This window comes from Drosophila ananassae, chromosome 2L, assembly GCF_017639315.1.
Source record: "Drosophila ananassae strain 14024-0371.13 chromosome 2L, ASM1763931v2, whole genome shotgun sequence".
NCBI classification, from domain to species: domain Eukaryota; kingdom Metazoa; phylum Arthropoda; class Insecta; order Diptera; family Drosophilidae; genus Drosophila; species Drosophila ananassae.
The window spans coordinates 2,667,493-2,685,252 of NC_057927.1; the positions used below are offsets into that span (position 1 = coordinate 2,667,493).

At 46.4% G+C, this 17,760-nt stretch overlaps 1 protein-coding gene across 10 annotated transcripts in view; it reads left to right on the forward strand.

Annotated features, from left to right (window-relative positions):
* LOC6500428 (putative transcription factor capicua) overlaps positions 1-17,135 on the forward strand; it is a 36,593-nt gene extending 19,458 nt beyond the window's left edge. For 3 of the 10 annotated variants that reach the window (XM_032449781.2, XM_032449785.2, XM_032449782.2), the window contains 17 exons: positions 4,253-5,516; positions 5,600-5,752; positions 5,807-6,492; positions 6,554-6,766; positions 6,832-6,956; positions 9,107-9,925; positions 10,222-11,531; positions 11,594-11,810; positions 11,886-12,185; positions 12,613-14,102; positions 14,158-14,578; positions 14,640-14,958; positions 15,020-15,186; positions 15,251-15,343; positions 15,402-15,586; positions 15,648-15,843; positions 16,022-17,135. In XM_032449781.2, the coding sequence (XP_032305672.1) occupies positions 4,253-5,516; positions 5,600-5,752; positions 5,807-6,492; positions 6,554-6,766; positions 6,832-6,956; positions 9,107-9,925; positions 10,222-11,531; positions 11,594-11,810; positions 11,886-12,185; positions 12,613-14,102; positions 14,158-14,578; positions 14,640-14,958; positions 15,020-15,186; positions 15,251-15,343; positions 15,402-15,586; positions 15,648-15,843; positions 16,022-16,080 (8,017 nt within the window). In that variant the 3' untranslated portion in view covers positions 16,081-17,135. Of the gene's footprint in view, positions 1-4,252; positions 5,517-5,599; positions 5,753-5,806; positions 6,493-6,553; positions 6,767-6,831; positions 6,957-8,592; positions 8,983-9,106; positions 9,926-10,221; positions 11,532-11,593; positions 11,811-11,885; positions 12,186-12,612; positions 14,103-14,157; positions 14,579-14,639; positions 14,959-15,019; positions 15,187-15,250; positions 15,344-15,401; positions 15,587-15,647; positions 15,844-15,964 lie in introns of those variants that run through there. The other 7 variants (XM_032449783.2, XM_032449786.2, XM_032449787.2 and 4 more) reach the window with 7 other exon arrangements.
* The last annotated feature ends 625 nt before the right edge of the window (positions 17,136-17,760 follow it).

The following is a 17,760-nucleotide window of genomic DNA, read 5'->3' on the forward strand; positions in this document are numbered from 1 at the left end:
CCACATTTCAATTTTTACTCATAGCCCCCACCCCACCCCTTGGTAGATGGGGGGAAAAAAAAAAAAAAAGAAATGCTCCTGCCTTGGCTGCTGTTTTTCGCGCGTTTCGTGTTGCCAGGCGGACTTTGAATGGTATTGGTTTTGTGGCCCTACGTGTCTCCAGCACTCGCACTCGCACTCGCACTGAGTACACACATGTCTGAACTATGTATGTATGTGTGATATGTAATATGTATGTATATATTTATATAAACTAACTCATCGTATGCACTCGCGTTCTTCGTCTTTACAACTCAACAAACGAGCGCAAGAACCCCGACCCCCAATGCGTTGCCCTTCCAAGCACCCCTCCAGCATCCAGCTTTCATTCTTTCCCATTGCATTCTTATTTCTTCTCATCCTCTCGCCCCCTATAGTACAGAAGCCCCAACAACAACTGCACAGCCCGGCGCATACAAATAATTTACGGCATGCTAGAGCGAAAAGCTAAAAATGAGTAAAGGTTGCCGCAAAAATATACACAGGCCGAGTGGAGCATACAAGTGAGGGCATTCTAGTAGATACGACTAAAGGATTTTTTTAGTTTTATGTTTGACATGTTTAATTATTCATTGAGTTTTTTAAGTAAAAACTTTTTGTTGCATACATTTCAGCGTTTTATTGCATTCTTTTACAATCCTGTTGTAATAATCATTACATTTTATTATATTTTTTTATAAAATAAATATATTCATAATCTCTCTTATTCTCATGACCTCTTACATCCAGCACTGTTAGACGCATCCATGTAACAGCAACTACTGCAGCGTATTGCATTCATGCATGCTCGTGTGTGGGTACGCAAGCTTAACTGTGTGTAAGAGTATTTTTCGTACGAGAGGAGAGAGCGACTCTACGCAAATGAGCGGCATTCTAGGATTCTCCTGAGGGAGCCAAATGTGGGTGGTGTGTGGTGGGTGGCGACAGAAAGGGGAATGGGAGAAAGCTCCCTAGATGCAGCCAGCCTCTCTCCGCCAACTCACTCTCACTAGATGCTGCCTGCTTGAATGACTATGAAAGCTAGGATGTTCCGGGGGGAGGGTGGGTGTTGCAGGTCGAATAAGGACTGTGTTGTCGAGTTGGCAACAGCATAAAATTCAACGTAAAAATAGAGAGAAAAAATTCAAAGAAAGGCACATAAAATCACAGCAAACAAATTCACTACGCTAACTGCACTCCTACCACTCTGTCTCTCTCATTTCCTCGAGTGGGGTTACTGACATTACAGCAGCCAGGCAGCAGTACGTCGTTGGGGCTGCTCTGCTCTGCTCAGCTCTGGTCTCTGTGTGCGTGCAGTTACCGTTGCTAGCCAGTGTTGCCAACAAAAGTTATTAAAAATTCCAAACTTCTAATTGCATGTTTTTATTTAAATAAACAATGCAAATGACAAATAAAAATGATTAAAAATATATAATAAATATTATTTAAATAAATATGATCATCACTGAGGAGTTTAAGGAAAGATATAAGACACGGAAAGAGAGATTAGTAACTGCACATGCCATCTTCTCTTAGTGTGCACTTCTCTCTTTAATTTTATTTTCTCCTCCTGGGTTCTACACTTTTCGTTTCATTTCGATTTGGCGCCAAAACAAACGAACACTGTCAGGGTTCAAAGAACTCTTGTCTAATTACGATGCATTCGGCATATCCATAACAAATGCACTTTACTATCGCATTGAAGTGTGTATGTGTGTGTGAGCACACTTTGTACATTTTGCATTCAATTTAGTGCAACTGCATTCGGATTGGAGGCATTAGTGTGGGTTTGTGAACATCATAAAAATGAATATGCCAATTAACAACAGCAGCCAACAATAACTAACTGCAAAAATAACAACAAATGATGCAATGAGAGCACAAGAAACTGACATGAATGCCAAATGCAGTTTGCGACTAAACCACATCATAAAAAGCAACAATGGCAAGAGAATGGCATCCAATGCGGATGGAAATGATGGCCAATATGAGCACTCCCCGAAAATTGCAACACATTTTAATTAAATTATTATTTTTATAATATTATGATAAGAGGAAAGTAACTATATTTAAATTTTTTATAAAGAAACCATTACTCATGAACTTTATCTGTGTAATTTTTCTGGCTTATGGCAAGTCAGAGGCTGTGACTTTGCAGTTAGAGCCAAGTTAAGCATCTCCCCCTCCCTCCCCCTTCTTAGAAAAAACATTTAAACACACACACTACACTAGACTACCAGCTCTAGCCTTGTGCTGCAACGCATGAACAAATACAGAAGATATGCAGTTATTTACATAAAAGCTTTATAAATATGTGCAAAAGCCACTGCCACTGTGTATGTGGGTGTGTCACGTGTAGGTGTAGGTGTAGGTGTAAGTGTATGTGTGAGGTGTAATGGTGGGTGGACCATGTGATCCATAATTCTGCTTTCTTAGGATCTTAGGATTCAGATTTACTCACATTTTGACAGAGATCCTTTTTAGACATCATTCTGGGAAAATTTTATAATTGCACTGAAGAAAAAAAAAGGTGTTTTCTAATGAAAATATTGTAATAAATTATTTTAATTAAATTCAAATTCTCAAATATTTAATTTCACACTTTCAAACCTTTTTTCAACATTAAAATCTTCCTTAATTTTTTTTTAAATTATTTTATCTCAGTGTACTTGTGGCACTTTCCACGCTCTACCTAACAACTGTACCAGACACGGTGTCTGCCACCTTTTAGCGTCTCGTTGCCACTGCAACGCCGCCTCTGCGGACTTTTCCTAACAATCGCAAGGCGCTTGTGGCAGCCTAGCAACCAAGCCCCACTCCCAGTCCCAGTCCCAGCCCCAAATCCAAATCCGCATCCAAAGCCCGCCCCGGCCACAGTAATGAAGAGGCAGAGTAGCAAAAAAAAAAAATAATAAAGTCTAGGGAGGAGGAATATAGCAATCATTGCACTTGTCCCGCGCAGCAGCAACAATATGGCCAAGGCTATGCAATGAATTTTTTTTTTATTTTTAGTCTTGGTTGCTACGATGCTTCAATTTAGCTTCGTTTTAACTGTATTTTTTCTGCATGTATGTACGTATGTGTGTGTGTGTGTGTGCATTGGTATGTGTATGGATTTGAGTGCTCGCCCACAATGGGCGTGGCAGTCATTTCCCGCAATTACGCCAACACAGAAGCCCAGCCCTGGCAATGGGCAATATGGAGTGCGATGTAGAGAGATGTAGTGGATAGATGGCTGAACGGATGAAAGGTTAGTCTAGGAGAATGGAGAATGGAGAAAGGCAGAGAGGGAGGGCCTGGCCGGGCCGAGTTGGTCCTTCGTGATAAGCCGTAACTGCAACCAAAAGCAGTGTGGAAACACTGACAGCCACAGACAGAGGAAGAAAACACGTATACGTCGTATGCCCAGAAGTATGCAGCAGTTTTTTGAAGAAAGTGCTTGGCTTTTTGGATGACAATTTTATGAAAAATAAAATATTACTTTCGTCCTTTTTGAGCCACAAACGGGCAACTGTTGATTAAATATTTTCCCAAAATCTCTCCAATTTGTTGAAGATTTCTTGGTTTTAAGCTTTCTTTAGAGCTACTGCCATTCAGAGGAGATTTAAACATTTTTTTAATAATTTTTTCTTGACATTTCGTTCAACTGTGCATCTGTCTGGCTTTGGCATGAAATTCAAGTGTCATTTATATTTTATTTGACTCTTTTTTTGAAAAGCTTTTATGCACTTGAAGAAATTAAAAGTGACCTATACATTCCTAAGAAGAATTAGGGCTTGTAGAAAATAATATATAAAAAATATGATGAAAACAAAAGGTTAAAAATATCTTTAAAATTGGACAATAATATTTACGCTTTTAAAATATAAGTCATAAAATTGTTCTCTACTTTTCAAAACGAAATAAAACCCATTCGCCTCAGACCGCTGGACGTCTGTGGAAATGAAAATGTTTCCGTTTTCCAGACCAGTCACTACTCCCCCCGGGGCGGAGGGAGACCTGTATAGTTGAACGAGATTGAATTTTATTGCTTGTCGCCGGCCGAACGCAGGTCCTGGCAGCCTGGCAGGACAGGGGGCCGTTTCGGGGCTGTCAGGATGCGGATTACACTAATTATGAAATGACATCGGCAATGGCAATGCCAACGGCGGCGTCATCGTTGTGCGCCAGTGTGGACTTTAATGGTTTTCTGTTATCAAGTTAATTAACAAGTTTTCTCTTTATCCGTTTGCAGGAAGGATGCTGCTGATGTCACCGCCGTTGCAGTAGCAACAACAATACCAACAACAAGAACAGCCAGGAGCCCAATAACAACAAGAACACATACACATGTTGCTGCCACGAAGGGAGCTGCTAGTAAAATGCTCAGCGCTGCCAATGCAACTGCAACAGCAGCAGCAGCAGCCGCGATTGCCACAGTCGCAGCCGAGACTTATGTCATAACAGCAACAAACAAACAGCAGCAGCAGCAGCAACAGCAACCGCAACAACAGCAACAAGTCTTTGTTGTTGCCCCAAACAAAATGGTGATACCAGCAACAGGAGCAACAATCGCCGGTATACCAACAGCAACAACAACAGCAGCCGCCGAGCAGCAACAACAACAACAGCAACAGCCTCCCCAACAACAACAGCAAAATATATTGTTTCAACCACACCTACAAACAACAACAACAGCAGTAACCAGCACACCTCAGCAACAGCAGCAGCAACATCAGCAACAACAACAACCACCTCAGCCGCGGCAACATCCCAAGAAGCGAAAATTTGATCCAGCAGAGCTGGACAAAACAGAACAACAGCATCTCCCGCATCCCCATCAGCAGCAGCATCATCTGCAAAGTCTGCAGAAGCAGCAGAAACCCGCCGATACTAATGGCAATAGCAATAGCAGCAGCAGCGATGGGCTGACCAATGGCAATGTTGCTGCCGTGCAGCAACAGCAACATCAGTTGCATCGCATGATCGGTGCAGGCGCCGGTAATAGCAGCAGCAGCAGCAGCAGCAGCAACAACAGTAGCGATATTAAGCAGCAACAACAACGCATTATCATTGCATCCCCACTGCAACATGGGAGCAGTGGCAGTGGCAGTACTTACAAGCAACATGTTGCAGCCAGCAGCAGTAGCAACAATAGTAGCCATGCACCAACAATAAATCATCAGCAACGCACACACACGCCCACAACGGCAGTTTACTATCCACAACAACAACAGCAACAACAACAACGTTTTAGCTTTAATTCACACAATCAGCAACATGTACAGGAGCAACATCAGCAATCCTTGCTCGATCTCAGCGAGTGGAACAACACGCGTGTCCTAGCCAAAATCCACAATCACTATGCCTCCGGCATTATACGACAAGTGCAGGAGGCGGCAGCTGATTCAATACTCGTGGAATTCGATTCCGCCGATCTGGGGTCACGCCTATATCCGGACGTGTTGCATCAGGGCTGTTGCCATGTGATACTCGACGCCAGCCCGCCCATGGCGGATGTAAGTACCACATATCACTCTCACTCTCACTCTCACTCACCCAAGGTGGTAACAAAGTTCAACATATCACATTTTTTAATTAGATTACACTGGATGCTCGAGTTTGTGTGCGCCAGAGGGTTGAAGGACGTGGCGGCGCTGGGAGCTCCGGAAGTTTCGTTTACGTGGAGGGCGTCATAACTGGCATCAATCATGCCACGAAGCAATATACGGTGCAATTGATGGGGGAAGAAATGGTAGGTCATTTAGATTCTTAAACAAACTTTTTCTAATAATTTCTTAATTTTTAGAACACCTCTAAGGTGGTGTGTCGCGCCGATCTTCGCCTGCTGCAGCCGCCCTGGTGGGACGAGCTTAACGAGCTAACACCACCGAGTGGAGCAGCAGCTGCCCCAGCTGTCGTATACAAGCGTAAGGTTTCCGCCGGAGCATCTGGCGAGGCGATGGGCATGCCAAGTGGCAATATTGTTTATCCCAAAACGGCCAGCGGAACACCATTGACCTTTGTGGCAACACGTTATGATGGCAAGTTGCCCACAGCTCCGGCCACGCCAACGAACCAACAACAGCAGCAACAGCACCTCGTGAAACATGAAGAGTATTATCGGACGACGGCCACGTCGCCGTTCCAGACGCGTCCGGCACTCGCTGGCCTGTCTCATGGATCAGCGGATCAGTCAGCGCAGTCGCATCCCCAGCAGGCTAACGGCCTGCCGGACATCGTGATCTCCCCGGGCAGTAACGGACAGCACCTAAAGATACAACACCAGCAGCAACAATCGTCACGGGGCTACGACGACTATGACTCGGACGATGAGCTGAAACGGGTGGGCATCGGTAACTCACCGGCTGCCGGCGACCTGGACACGGAGAAGATGAGCGCCTGCAGCAAGCGGAGCAGCATGCAGAGTCGCGGCAGTACGTCCAGTTTACTCGACCAGAGGCTCACACCAAGATCTCATCCAGCAACCCCAAGGTTGGTCTACGAAACCTATTCCTTAACCTATCTTATAACCTGTCCTTGCCATCCATGACAGATCTCAGGCCACCACGCCGCACCGCTTCAAGAAGGGAGACATTGTGGAGTCGGAGTCCGGTGTACGTAAAAAGTATAACGGTAAACAGTGGCGCCGCCTGTGCATGCTCTGCACCAAGGAATCTCAGAGGCGAGGCTACTGTTCGCGACATCTCAACCAGAAGGGCAACAACAGCGCCCTTCCCTCATCCACCGGACCAGGTCGACTGCTAAGGTGAGCCTGAAACTCAGTATTATTTTTAAAACAATTTTAATTCATTATTTAATAATTGTTTTTAGTGACAGCCGATCGAGCAGCAAGACACAGATCGACGAGGACACCTCCCGCGACTCGGAGACATCGCCCAATTACAGGGTCAAAGGTCGCTACGATCAAGAGGAGACTGATGCTGCCGTCATGCTGGGTAAGTCACCAAATATTCATTTCTGGCCCATCGATAGTCACACCTCTCAACCAGCCGGACCAGCCATAAAAGCATTTAGGAATCTGTTGGGATTTAGACTCTCAATTTATTCATAGTTTTGGGTGCAATTCACTTCAAGGCTGGCTTTTCCAGCGCCTCGTTCTGGCCTGGCCAGCGCCAGTTTAACCGTTAATCTGTCTTTAGGCCAATAGAAGCACATGGGCAGGTAGGAGTATCACCTACCTTCACGGACTCTGTCACGGCGCTTCTGGAAAATATTTCTTTGATTTCTGGTATAGATCAGGGTGATGGAACTCTTTGTACACCCTACCCTTCCAATCGCTCTTCTACCTTTAAGCCATAAATGGTTCTCCATAAAAATATTCCTTAGGAATGCCGAAGAAATAAACTTCTTTCATTCAAGCCTGAACCGGATTTCTTCTCCACAAAAAGGGTTTGAAGAAAAGAACCATAAAAAAGAGGCTTTAAGAAAGGGCATCCCAGCATCTTGGGATAATTTAAATAAAATTATTTTAAAACTATCTTAAAAAATAGTTATACAACTACTTTTTTATACTTAAACTTAAAATTTTATAAAAAATATTAAAATATTATTTTTCCTTCTTCAAATCATGGGTAGGGTATCTCTTTTAGTCGTTGCAACTGATACTTTCTCGCCTCTTGTTTTCTGGTTCGATGCATTTCCAATTCACCATAAAATGCATATCATAAAGTTTTATTGTGGCAGCGCCGTCGTTCTCTCTATTCTCCCCCCTCCTCCTCCTCCTCATCTATGTAGCTGTCCTTTGGCCCTTGTCCATTTTTCACACACCTCAATAAAGGTCGTTTGTCCGACCGTCCGACCGTCCGTCCATCAGCCGCTTTTCATAAAAGGTGTTGCAGAGGAGAGGTCGTGTCCGATTCCGATTTCGATCCCAAAAACGAATCAAGGGTCCCATTGTCTGAGGAATCTCTGTTCTCCCTACCTCCTCCCTCCCTCCCTCACCGTCCTCTGTCCTCTGCCCTTTGCCACTTGAGAGTGTGACCGCAGTGTGATTTACACGCCAGACGCAGCGACGTCGGCAGAGGCACCAGCAGAGCGACAGAAGGAAAGGTAACAAGTGATGCTCAGGTGTAGAGCTAGAAATTACTAAACTCTAAAAAAAAAAATATTGTTATTTTATGCTAGCAATTCTGTCATTTAAAAAAGGACAAAATTTTAAAACTAATTAGATGTAGGCCCTTAAACTCCAGCCATAAAACATCCACGATGGCAGCACTGTTGCTTACGCATTCCTAAGCACCTGCAGAAGGTAGAAAGACGCAATGATCGCGCAGCAGCAGAGCCACTTGAGACGAAACAAAGCGAGGCCAGCGCTGGCGCAGCGGCAGCGGCGGCGGCAGCAGAAGCGCAACAGATTCTTTTCTTTTATTCCCTGCTCATTTCTTGTTATTTGCCCTGCCTTTGATTCGTTTTTACCTAAACAAAAAAATGCACTTGAGAGCGGCGCACGCATACCCACACACATACACTGACAGACAGGCAGACACCTTCTTCTCACCTACATCACAGCAGGTAAACAAACATGGCGAGCGGTACCAAAAGGATAGAGATTTATGAGAGTGAGAGAGTGTATGAGAGCGATTAAGAGAGAGATTTTGAAACTATGCTGCTGACGTCGCTGCCCTTGGCGCTGCTTTCGGTTGATGGCTGCCGCTGCCTCGATCTGCCGCATTTATGCTGAGAACCGAGAACTGTCGAGAACCAAGAACCAAGAACCCGAGCAGAAGAAAAGCCAGAAACAGCAAAGCCATGCGAATGCAGCGCACAAGGCGAACGTGACAACGAAGGCAGAAAAGTGCATTTTGAAGAAATAAAAACAAAAACAACATTACAAGAGACACAATACACACACCCGCCGCCGCGTTGTTGAAGAGCGAGAGTTCCGTGGAAATGCTCAAGTGAACGTCATGAATGCGTTCCAGGACTTCGAGTTAGGGGCCAAACTATATCTACAGTGCTTATGTAATTCCCCCATAACCATTTCCCCGGGGAGAGCTTTCGAATCAGGATCCTCTTCCTCAGTTTCTTTACTTTTCAAAAAAGACAAGCAGTGTTAAGTTTTTTTGTGTTTTCCTTACAATTTCAGTGTCGCTGAGCAGCTCCCGGTCCGCCACGCCATCGTACACATCGCCCGTGAACCACGCCGGAGCCTCTCCGTTGAATGCCATTGCCCACTCGCCGGTGAACGTCTCCACCAGTCACAGGCAGAACTTCTTCACTCCCATCGCCAATCAATCGCAGCAGCAACAACAACATGTGCCACAACAGCAGCAGCAGCAGCAGCAACAGCAGTCACAACAACAACAACAACAACAACCTGTGGCCATACCGCTGGATGGCAAGTGGAAAGCAACGCCCAGTCCAGTGCTCTACAATCCCAACAACAATAATAACAACAATTTATGGGAGGCCAGCAGCAGCAACCAAATGGGAGGCACTGCAGCATCCAATGCTGCTGCTGCTACTGCCCAGCAACCACTGCCGCCACAAACGACGCCCGTATCGCTGGTGATGCACGCCCCACCGCCGCACCACCAGATGCCCCAACCTCACCAGCAGCCGCAGCAGCACCATCTTCACCATCACCACCAGCCGCCACCGCCACCTGCCGCTCATCACAGCCAGTCGAGCCTGCCAGCCCCCACAGCCCCGCCCCTGGGCAGCGGCAACACCACCAGCGTCATTCGCATCTCCAGCAGCCAGCCGCCCCAGCAGTCCCATTCCCATGTGGTGGTGTCCGGCAGCCAAACGTTTCATCCGGTGATTGTGGATGCCACACAGCTGGCAGTGCAGCCGATGCCGCCCGCCACGGTTTCATTTCATCAGCCCAACACGCCGACACCCACCTCAGTGGCTGCCTCGGTGGCGACTCTCAGTGGCCAGGAGAAGGTGATGCCAAAAAACGGTGAGTTCCAGTTCCAGTCCAAGTCAGGCATCAAAGGGAGCAGGCATAATTATGAATAGAATTCATTATTATTAATTTTTTAATCGAGTTATTCTTAAAAAAATAGCAATGTTAGTCATAAATTAATAAAGATTGGGATTTATTTTAAGTTCAAGTAAGATTCAGGCCTTTTTTTATCGCAGTCTTCTTAAATTCTTTAGTGGTTAGTGGTTTGCCTATTTTTTTAAAGAAATATTGATTTAAAAATGAATAAAATTAGTACTTGGAATAACTGTTTCATAATCTTCCCTTTTTAGGATACAATGCGCCTAGCCATGCCTGGTATAAGCTGCTCCCACAGATGCCACCAATAACAAAGGTGCCACCCATCGCATCGGCTATACCAACCTCAACCGCGGCTGGTAGTTACAACGTGGTCATGCTGCAACAGCAACAGCAACAGCAGCAGCAGCAACAAGAGCAGCAGCAGCAACAGCAGTCGCCGCCACAGATGCCGCTCAACCACAATAACAACCATCTGATTGTGCCTGGTCCACTCACTTCGCCCAACAAGCCACTCAACTGCTCCATGAGCGATGCCAAAGCGGCAGCTGCAGCAGCGGCGGCCAGTCAGCAGCAGCAGCAGCAGGAGGAGCCGGATGACCAGCTGGACGACGATGTGTTCGAGACAACGGCGGCAGGAAGCAACAGCAGCAACAAGAAGCAAACGGCAGCCATGCGACTGCCAACGTACAACAGCAATATCCGGAAGATTGAGGAGTGCCACGATGCGAGTGATGGGGCAGCTGGGGCACCAGTAACCTCGGCTGCCAAGAGGCGGAGCCAATCGTTGAGTGCTCTGCAACAGCAGCAGCAACAAGCGGCAGCTTCTGGAGCTGGTGGTGCAGCAGCAGCCGCAGCGGCAGCTGGGCAGCCGGCGAACAAGAAGATCCGACGGCCCATGAATGCCTTTATGATCTTCTCGAAGAAACACCGCAAGATGGTGCACAAGAAGCATCCCAACCAGGACAACCGGACTGTGAGCAAGATTCTGGGCGAATGGTGGTACGCTCTGAAGCCGGAGCAGAAGGCCCAGTACCACGAGCTGGCCAGCTCGGTGAAGGATGCCCACTTTAAGCTGCATCCGGAGTGGAAGTGGTGCTCGAAGGATCGTCGGAAGTCCTCCACCTCGACGGCTGCCGCTGGTGGCAAGGGGCAAGGAGCCGCTGGAGCAGGTGACGCCAAGCAGCGCCTCGTATCGGTTGATGGCTCCGACTCCCTGGAACAGGACATGTGCCCCTCGACGCCGGGCGGTAGTGGCAGTGGTGGCGTGGCATCCGAAATGCAGGGCGACATCATACCGCTGACCATCGACAACTACAACAGCGCCAGCGATGACGCGCCCACCACGATCTCCATGAAGGGAAACAACGGAAACGAAAAACTGCTTAAGAACGAAATGCCGTCGGATGAGGACGAGCAGATGCTGGTCGTGGAGGACGAGCGCCCGCAGGCGCAGCAACCTCAAGCCAGGAAACTCGATCTGCACTGCCGCGAGCGGGTGAACGACTCGGACATGGACGATGCCCCCTTCGATTATCGCAAACAGCAGCCCGACACGGATCAGGTTGGTTTCTTCTTCTCCAGAAACCTTCAATTTATTTATCAACAATTTATATTGAATTTCAGCGCCAGCCGGAGGAGCACAGCACATCCGGTGCCAATGGCCAGGCCATGGGCGCACCACTGGCCGGCGGAAGCGATCGGGAGATCACCCTCAAGCCGAAGGCCATCAAGGCCCACTCGGTGCTGGAGAACACCATGCTGTCATATCCCTCGATGTCCATCTACAAGAAGTACACTAGTCCCAAGAACCCAATCGGTGTAACACCATTCCAACCAACAGGCGAGAAAACCCTGCTATCCTCTGGCTAGGCAACCAGTACTAAACAAGTGCCTCTTTGTTTGCCTTCCTTTGCAGGCGGCGCCTTCAAGTCGATGCCCATTAGCCCCAAGGGCGGCAGTGGCAAGCCGGAGGACTCTGCCGGTCTGCAGGCACATATCAAGCAGGAGGACATTAAGCAGGAGCCGCCATCGCCCTACAAGCTGAACGGTGGCTCCGTGTCCGCTGGACCGGGCGGCGTGGTTGGCTCCCAGCCACCAGGTAGCAGCGGGGTGGGTGCCATCTTCAACTTCAATGTGCCAACGGCGACGGCTTTGAGTCAGAAGCAGTTCCACTACCCGATGCATCATCCCCACCCGAGTCCGACCGATCTGAGAGGTGAGTGATTGGAAGAGTATGATACTTTGGACTAAACCTTACCCTTACTTAGTTATTTTATATTATTTTGTTACTTTTGTGATAATTTTAAGTTGTTTTTTGTTTAGAAGTTCGAATTGGCACTACTTCTACTATGATTTGATTGGTTTGATTCCCAGTATGATTTGGTTTTGAGTTGAGTTTTGAGTTCCTTCCTAAGTTGGCAACCAAAGAATAGAATCAGAAATTGAGACATTATCATCATTTGCATTGATCGCTCCAGCTGCTCCTCCTTTCCACACTCACGAGTCGCGAGTTCACAAGAGGCTTTTGCATAACCACAACCATGTTTCTCTCTATTTCTTTCAAACTTTCTCTCACACACCACTAACACACGCCCCCTCATTCATTCATTCGATAAACAATCACTCCAAACTATAACCATAAGACCAAGAAACCACCAAAGGGACCAAGGAAGCAGATAGCTCCGTTTTGGAGGAAAGAGATCACTTGGAGGAGCACTGCGTGAATGATGACGAAGAGGAAGAGGAGGAGGAGGAGGAGGAGGACGACGATGACGAGGACGATGAACAGTTCATGCAGGAGCTGGCCAGTGTCAATGCCAGTGCCGGCTTCGATGACATGGCTCAGTATCCTGTACCAAAGGCAGCGGTGACACCTAATCCCACCCCGCCGCCAGTGGCCACAGCCACCATTGTGGCGCCGATCAAGCGGAAACAGTTCACCATTGTCCGCTCCCTGACACCGCTGCAGCCGGCCAACTCGCCGCACCAGCAGCTGAAGCATCTCCACCAGCGACGCGTCGAGACACCGCCGACGGTGATCACCCGCGTGCCCACGCCCACCATCAATCACTTCACCATCATACGAACGCAACAGCATCCAACACAACACTCCCATCCACACAACACACCGCCGCCATTGTTTTTCAAACAGAAGGTTCAGAGCTCACCAGTGATAGCCACCGTTGCCCCATCATCCGTCACAGTCTCATCATCCAGTCCAGCCACTAACGAAGCCCCTAATAAATTTTCCAATTTTCCCACACAACACCAACAACAACAACAACAACAACATCAAAAACAACAACCTACAACAATAACATGCAATACGAACAATAATGCCACGCCCATAATACGAAAACTGCTCACCCTGAAAGAAGGAGGCGGCGGAAGTAAAATAAACAAAGGAACAGGACGAGCTGCAATCCTATACGATGCCTTAGTTCTGGACACACTGCACGGCCAGGACGAGGAGGTCGAGGATGATGAGGACGATGCGGAGCGGGAGGAAGGCCAGGAGCGCCTGCCGACAAAGAAGGAGCAGGTTGCAAGTGGCCAGCCCGCCACAATGCTACTCATCACCGATGTGAACTCGTACAACCAGCAGCATGCAGCCGTGACTCCCGTGACAGGAGCAGCCACCCTCAGACCCGTGTCCTTCATCAGCATCAACGCTTGCAACAAGATTACATTGCCAACCAATGCCCGCATCCTGACGGCAGCCACATCGGCGGCAGGATCAGTAGCTACATCTCAAGCCGGAGCCGCCACTCTCACGGTTCTGACCAAGGCGTCGGCCACAAATCATAGTAGTACCAATGCCAACGAACTAACCATAACACCCACAGCTGCCCCGGCAGTGGGGGCATCCACCTCCAGTCATTCTGCTGGAGGGACCAGCAGTGGCAGTGACGCCACTATTGTTATGATCAACCCTAGCACTACACCCTGTTCATCATCCAATTCCAATTCTTGCTCCGCAGCTGCCCATCAGGCGTGTGTTCCCTCGTCGCCGGCGGCCATGGGATTGGGTCATCCGGCCAGCATCGCCACGCCGCCCGCCTCGGCGCCAGCTCAAATAATGGGAGGTGGTCCAACGCCCGGACAGAAGGTGTTCTTCGCCATGAGCAATCCCGTAAGTAAAGAAACCAGGTTTCAGCTCCCTTGATTAACTATCCACTTGCTTGCAGTATCAATTGCTCCAGCGTTCCCATCAACCGGGCACACCGAGCCTCGAACAACTGCAGCTGGATGCCTTCGCCCCGGGCAACTACATCTTCAAGAACCACAACGGACTTACCCTACCACCGCCGGTCAGTGCCCAGCCCACAATGCTGTTGCACGGATATGCGCCCAGCCATAGTGCCGAGCCACCGGCCAGCTCGCCGTCCTACAAGTCCATGCCTTCCACACCGAAATCGGCCACATACCTCATGAGTGCGCCACCGGAACGGGGCATGGAGGGCGGCATGGGTGGTGGAGGTTCTGCCGCGGCAGCGTCAGCTAGTGGTGGCGATGAGAGTGACATGGATGCGGATGGCCAGCAGTTCATACTGGCTCCGACACCGGCTCAGTTGGGACGAGCTCCGCTTCAGCGGCGCAAGAATCTATGTAAGTTACAGATCCTTACTAGGAAGGAAGAATTACTAAAAGAATTCTGCAACCATTTCAGCGCAAAGCAAGTCGGAGAACAATGTGTCGTTTTCCGGCAATCTGGGAGCCAGCAATGGCCAGCACATCGGCCGGAAGATGCACTCGCCCACGGTGATGGAGACCTCGTCCCCCATCATCGGGCATGTGAACAACAGTAGTCTCAGCTCGGCCCTGCCCACACCCACCTCCTCAACGACCACGCCCAACAGCGACGAGCAACTGCCTCTGACGCCGACCACCAGCTCCGTCACCAGCACCCAAACGCCCAAATCTCCCATGAAGGGAACGCCAGGATCGACAGCTGCGGCCCTTAAGAAGAAGAACGACGAGATGAACAAGTAAGAGTTGAAGGAAGCTCTTCCCAAAAGGATATAACATTAAAATCCCATCCATTTGCAGTAGTGTTCTCAAACAGGTGGACTTTGAGAAGAAGTACAAGGCCCTGCCCCAATTCCAGCCGGAGGACTGTCAGTCGCCCAGTGCCATAGCTGTGCCATCTTCGCCGCGAGTCTACGGCACCAATTACCGGAAAAAGAACACTGCTCCGCCACCGGTGCAGAAGCTAAGTGAGTTAACAGACAAAATATGTATTTATTCCTAAACTCATTATCCTTTGATTGCATCCTTTAGTGAGTGAGGACGATTCTATTGACGAGCCAGCTTCAGCACCACCCACCACTACTCAGCGCTTCTTTGGCCCTGATTTTACCAATGAGTTAAAGGGTAAGTCTAACATGATCTCTGATTGGAGGAATCTGATTGATTCATAATATCCTTTCAGAACTGGAGAGTTCCGATCAGACGGGTCGCTCTCCACGCACCCCGAAGACACCACTGCAGAGCGCTCGATCCGATGCCAGCGAAAAGGGACATCGCAAGGTGCTGGAGACCCGTCGCAACCTGGTCATGAAGCTGTTTGCAGAGTACGGTAACTTCCCGTCTGCCCAGGCTACCATTGCCTTTCAGGTTAGTTATTTAGCTAGAAATGGAAGGTAGAGTTATATAATTATTATTTATTATATTACAGATCAGGCACATTGATGTGTTTCCTCGCAAACAAGATTTGCAGTTGAAGATCCGGGAAGTACGCCAGAAACTGCTTGGCCAGGCATCCTGCACACCGCACTCGGCCGGTCCCAACACCCCGTCCGACGCCAACCTGACAGCTCTAAGTAGCGGTGGCCTAAGTGCCCAGGCAACCAATGCACCACCCACCACAGCAGGTACTTTCCTCCAGTCTGATCTATTGAGATTTTTTTTCTTTGAGAAAAAAGTTTATAAGATTTCTGTTAACTGTGAAATCCACTTAAAATAAGTTCTACTTTTATTTGCTTTTTAATTTAGTTTCAATTTCCTAATGAAAACATTGTAAAGATGTTTTTCAATATTACTAAACTACAGGTGCGCACCAATCACACCCACATGCCGAGCAACAAAAGTCACATGTTGTGGGAAAATGAATGGATTGTGATGCCAAGTACAAGTAGAATGGGGAGGATCGACTGTGGCAACCAGGACAAGAAATTAAATTGTTTGCTGCAAGTGACAAAATTTACTTATGGACAGTAAACGACAGCAACAAGAGGGAAGAATTGCAGCAACGCACACTCACAACAAACAGAAACAACAAGGAGATGCTGACAAGCTCACACTTAGCTAAAGGTCATGCATGAGATGCATGTCAACTAGTTTTTATTATTAATTGCAACTTGTAACGCGAATTAACGCCAGAAAATAGAAAACAGATACAGATAAATTTTATAATTTCAATAGGCATATACAATATACATGAAATCAAAGTAATTTGAAAGTAGATATGCGATACTGATTACGAATGAATTTATTAAAGCGCTTAATAAATCAGAAGCATGAGCAACCACCCACACATACAATACAAGTTGAAATAAGTGAGGAGGAAATTTTGAAGAAAAATTGAAACTTTTGAAGCACACATGAAGTACATGCATGAATGCATACATACATTATAATATACATTGTATAATCCCCGCGTTAAAAATTAGGTTTTATTTACAGGCTAAAATGCAACTAACAAAAGGGAAGAGCTAAGGAAATAGAGGTTAAGCTTTAACTTAAATTGCACATTAATTTTGAAGTGTATTAAGCACAAGCAAATGCAAAGAATTGTATAAAAAAAAAAACACATCAAGAAACTTGAAATGAACTGTAGTTGTATTGTATATTTAGTCATACATTTTTTAAAAGAGAACAAATCCCCTAAAAAACAAACCCCCAAACTAACACCCCCACCCACTCGCACACACCTAAAATGCTTTTAAACTGTTTGCCTTCGTTTTGTTCTCCCAGATTGTGAGAAGACAAGACCCTTTTTAAATTGTATGTAAATTTCTTTTAATTGGCTTTTTACACTGTTGTCTAATTGAATTATAATTTATATTTATATATTTTTAAAATTTTATTATATATTAGCCTGTTTTTAAATTGTACACACACACACACCGAAAAATAAACCATCAAACAAGAATATAATTGAAAACAAATTTATTACAGACAAGATTTGAAAGATATAAGAGAGAGAATGAAAGAACTAACTGTCTTCCACTGTTGCTGCAATATTTTATTTAATATATTTTATCATTCGGTTGAATTACATTTAGTTATAAATTGATTTTATTAAGCTATGATTTTATTATGTGACTGCAATTCGTTTGAAAAATCTGTACTTCGTGAATTGTTAATTATTAAATGTTGTCCCCAATTTGTGTCTTCTAAATTTAAGTATTTCTTTGCCTTTTCTCCCCAAACATGCCAGTCACAGATCAAAAATTTAATTTAATTTTTACCCAAAGGGGCAGCAGTTTCAAAAAATTATATATAATCAATAAAAATTCAAAAACTCTTGAAAGCAAAAAAAATTTAATCAAATAGTAAACAATAATCATATGATAGTTAACGCGATCCTTTCAAAACACGCAATAATTAACATTAAATGAAATAAATAAATGGCACCTCCATTTAGGTTAATTCTTAGTGGATGGAAGGTTTAAAGAACAACTGATTTGTAAAATTAAAACTCACTCATATAGCTGTTTTAAATTTTTTAGTTTTGTGTTTAATTGTAACTTAATTATAGTTTTTTTTTATGATGTTTAGTTGATAAT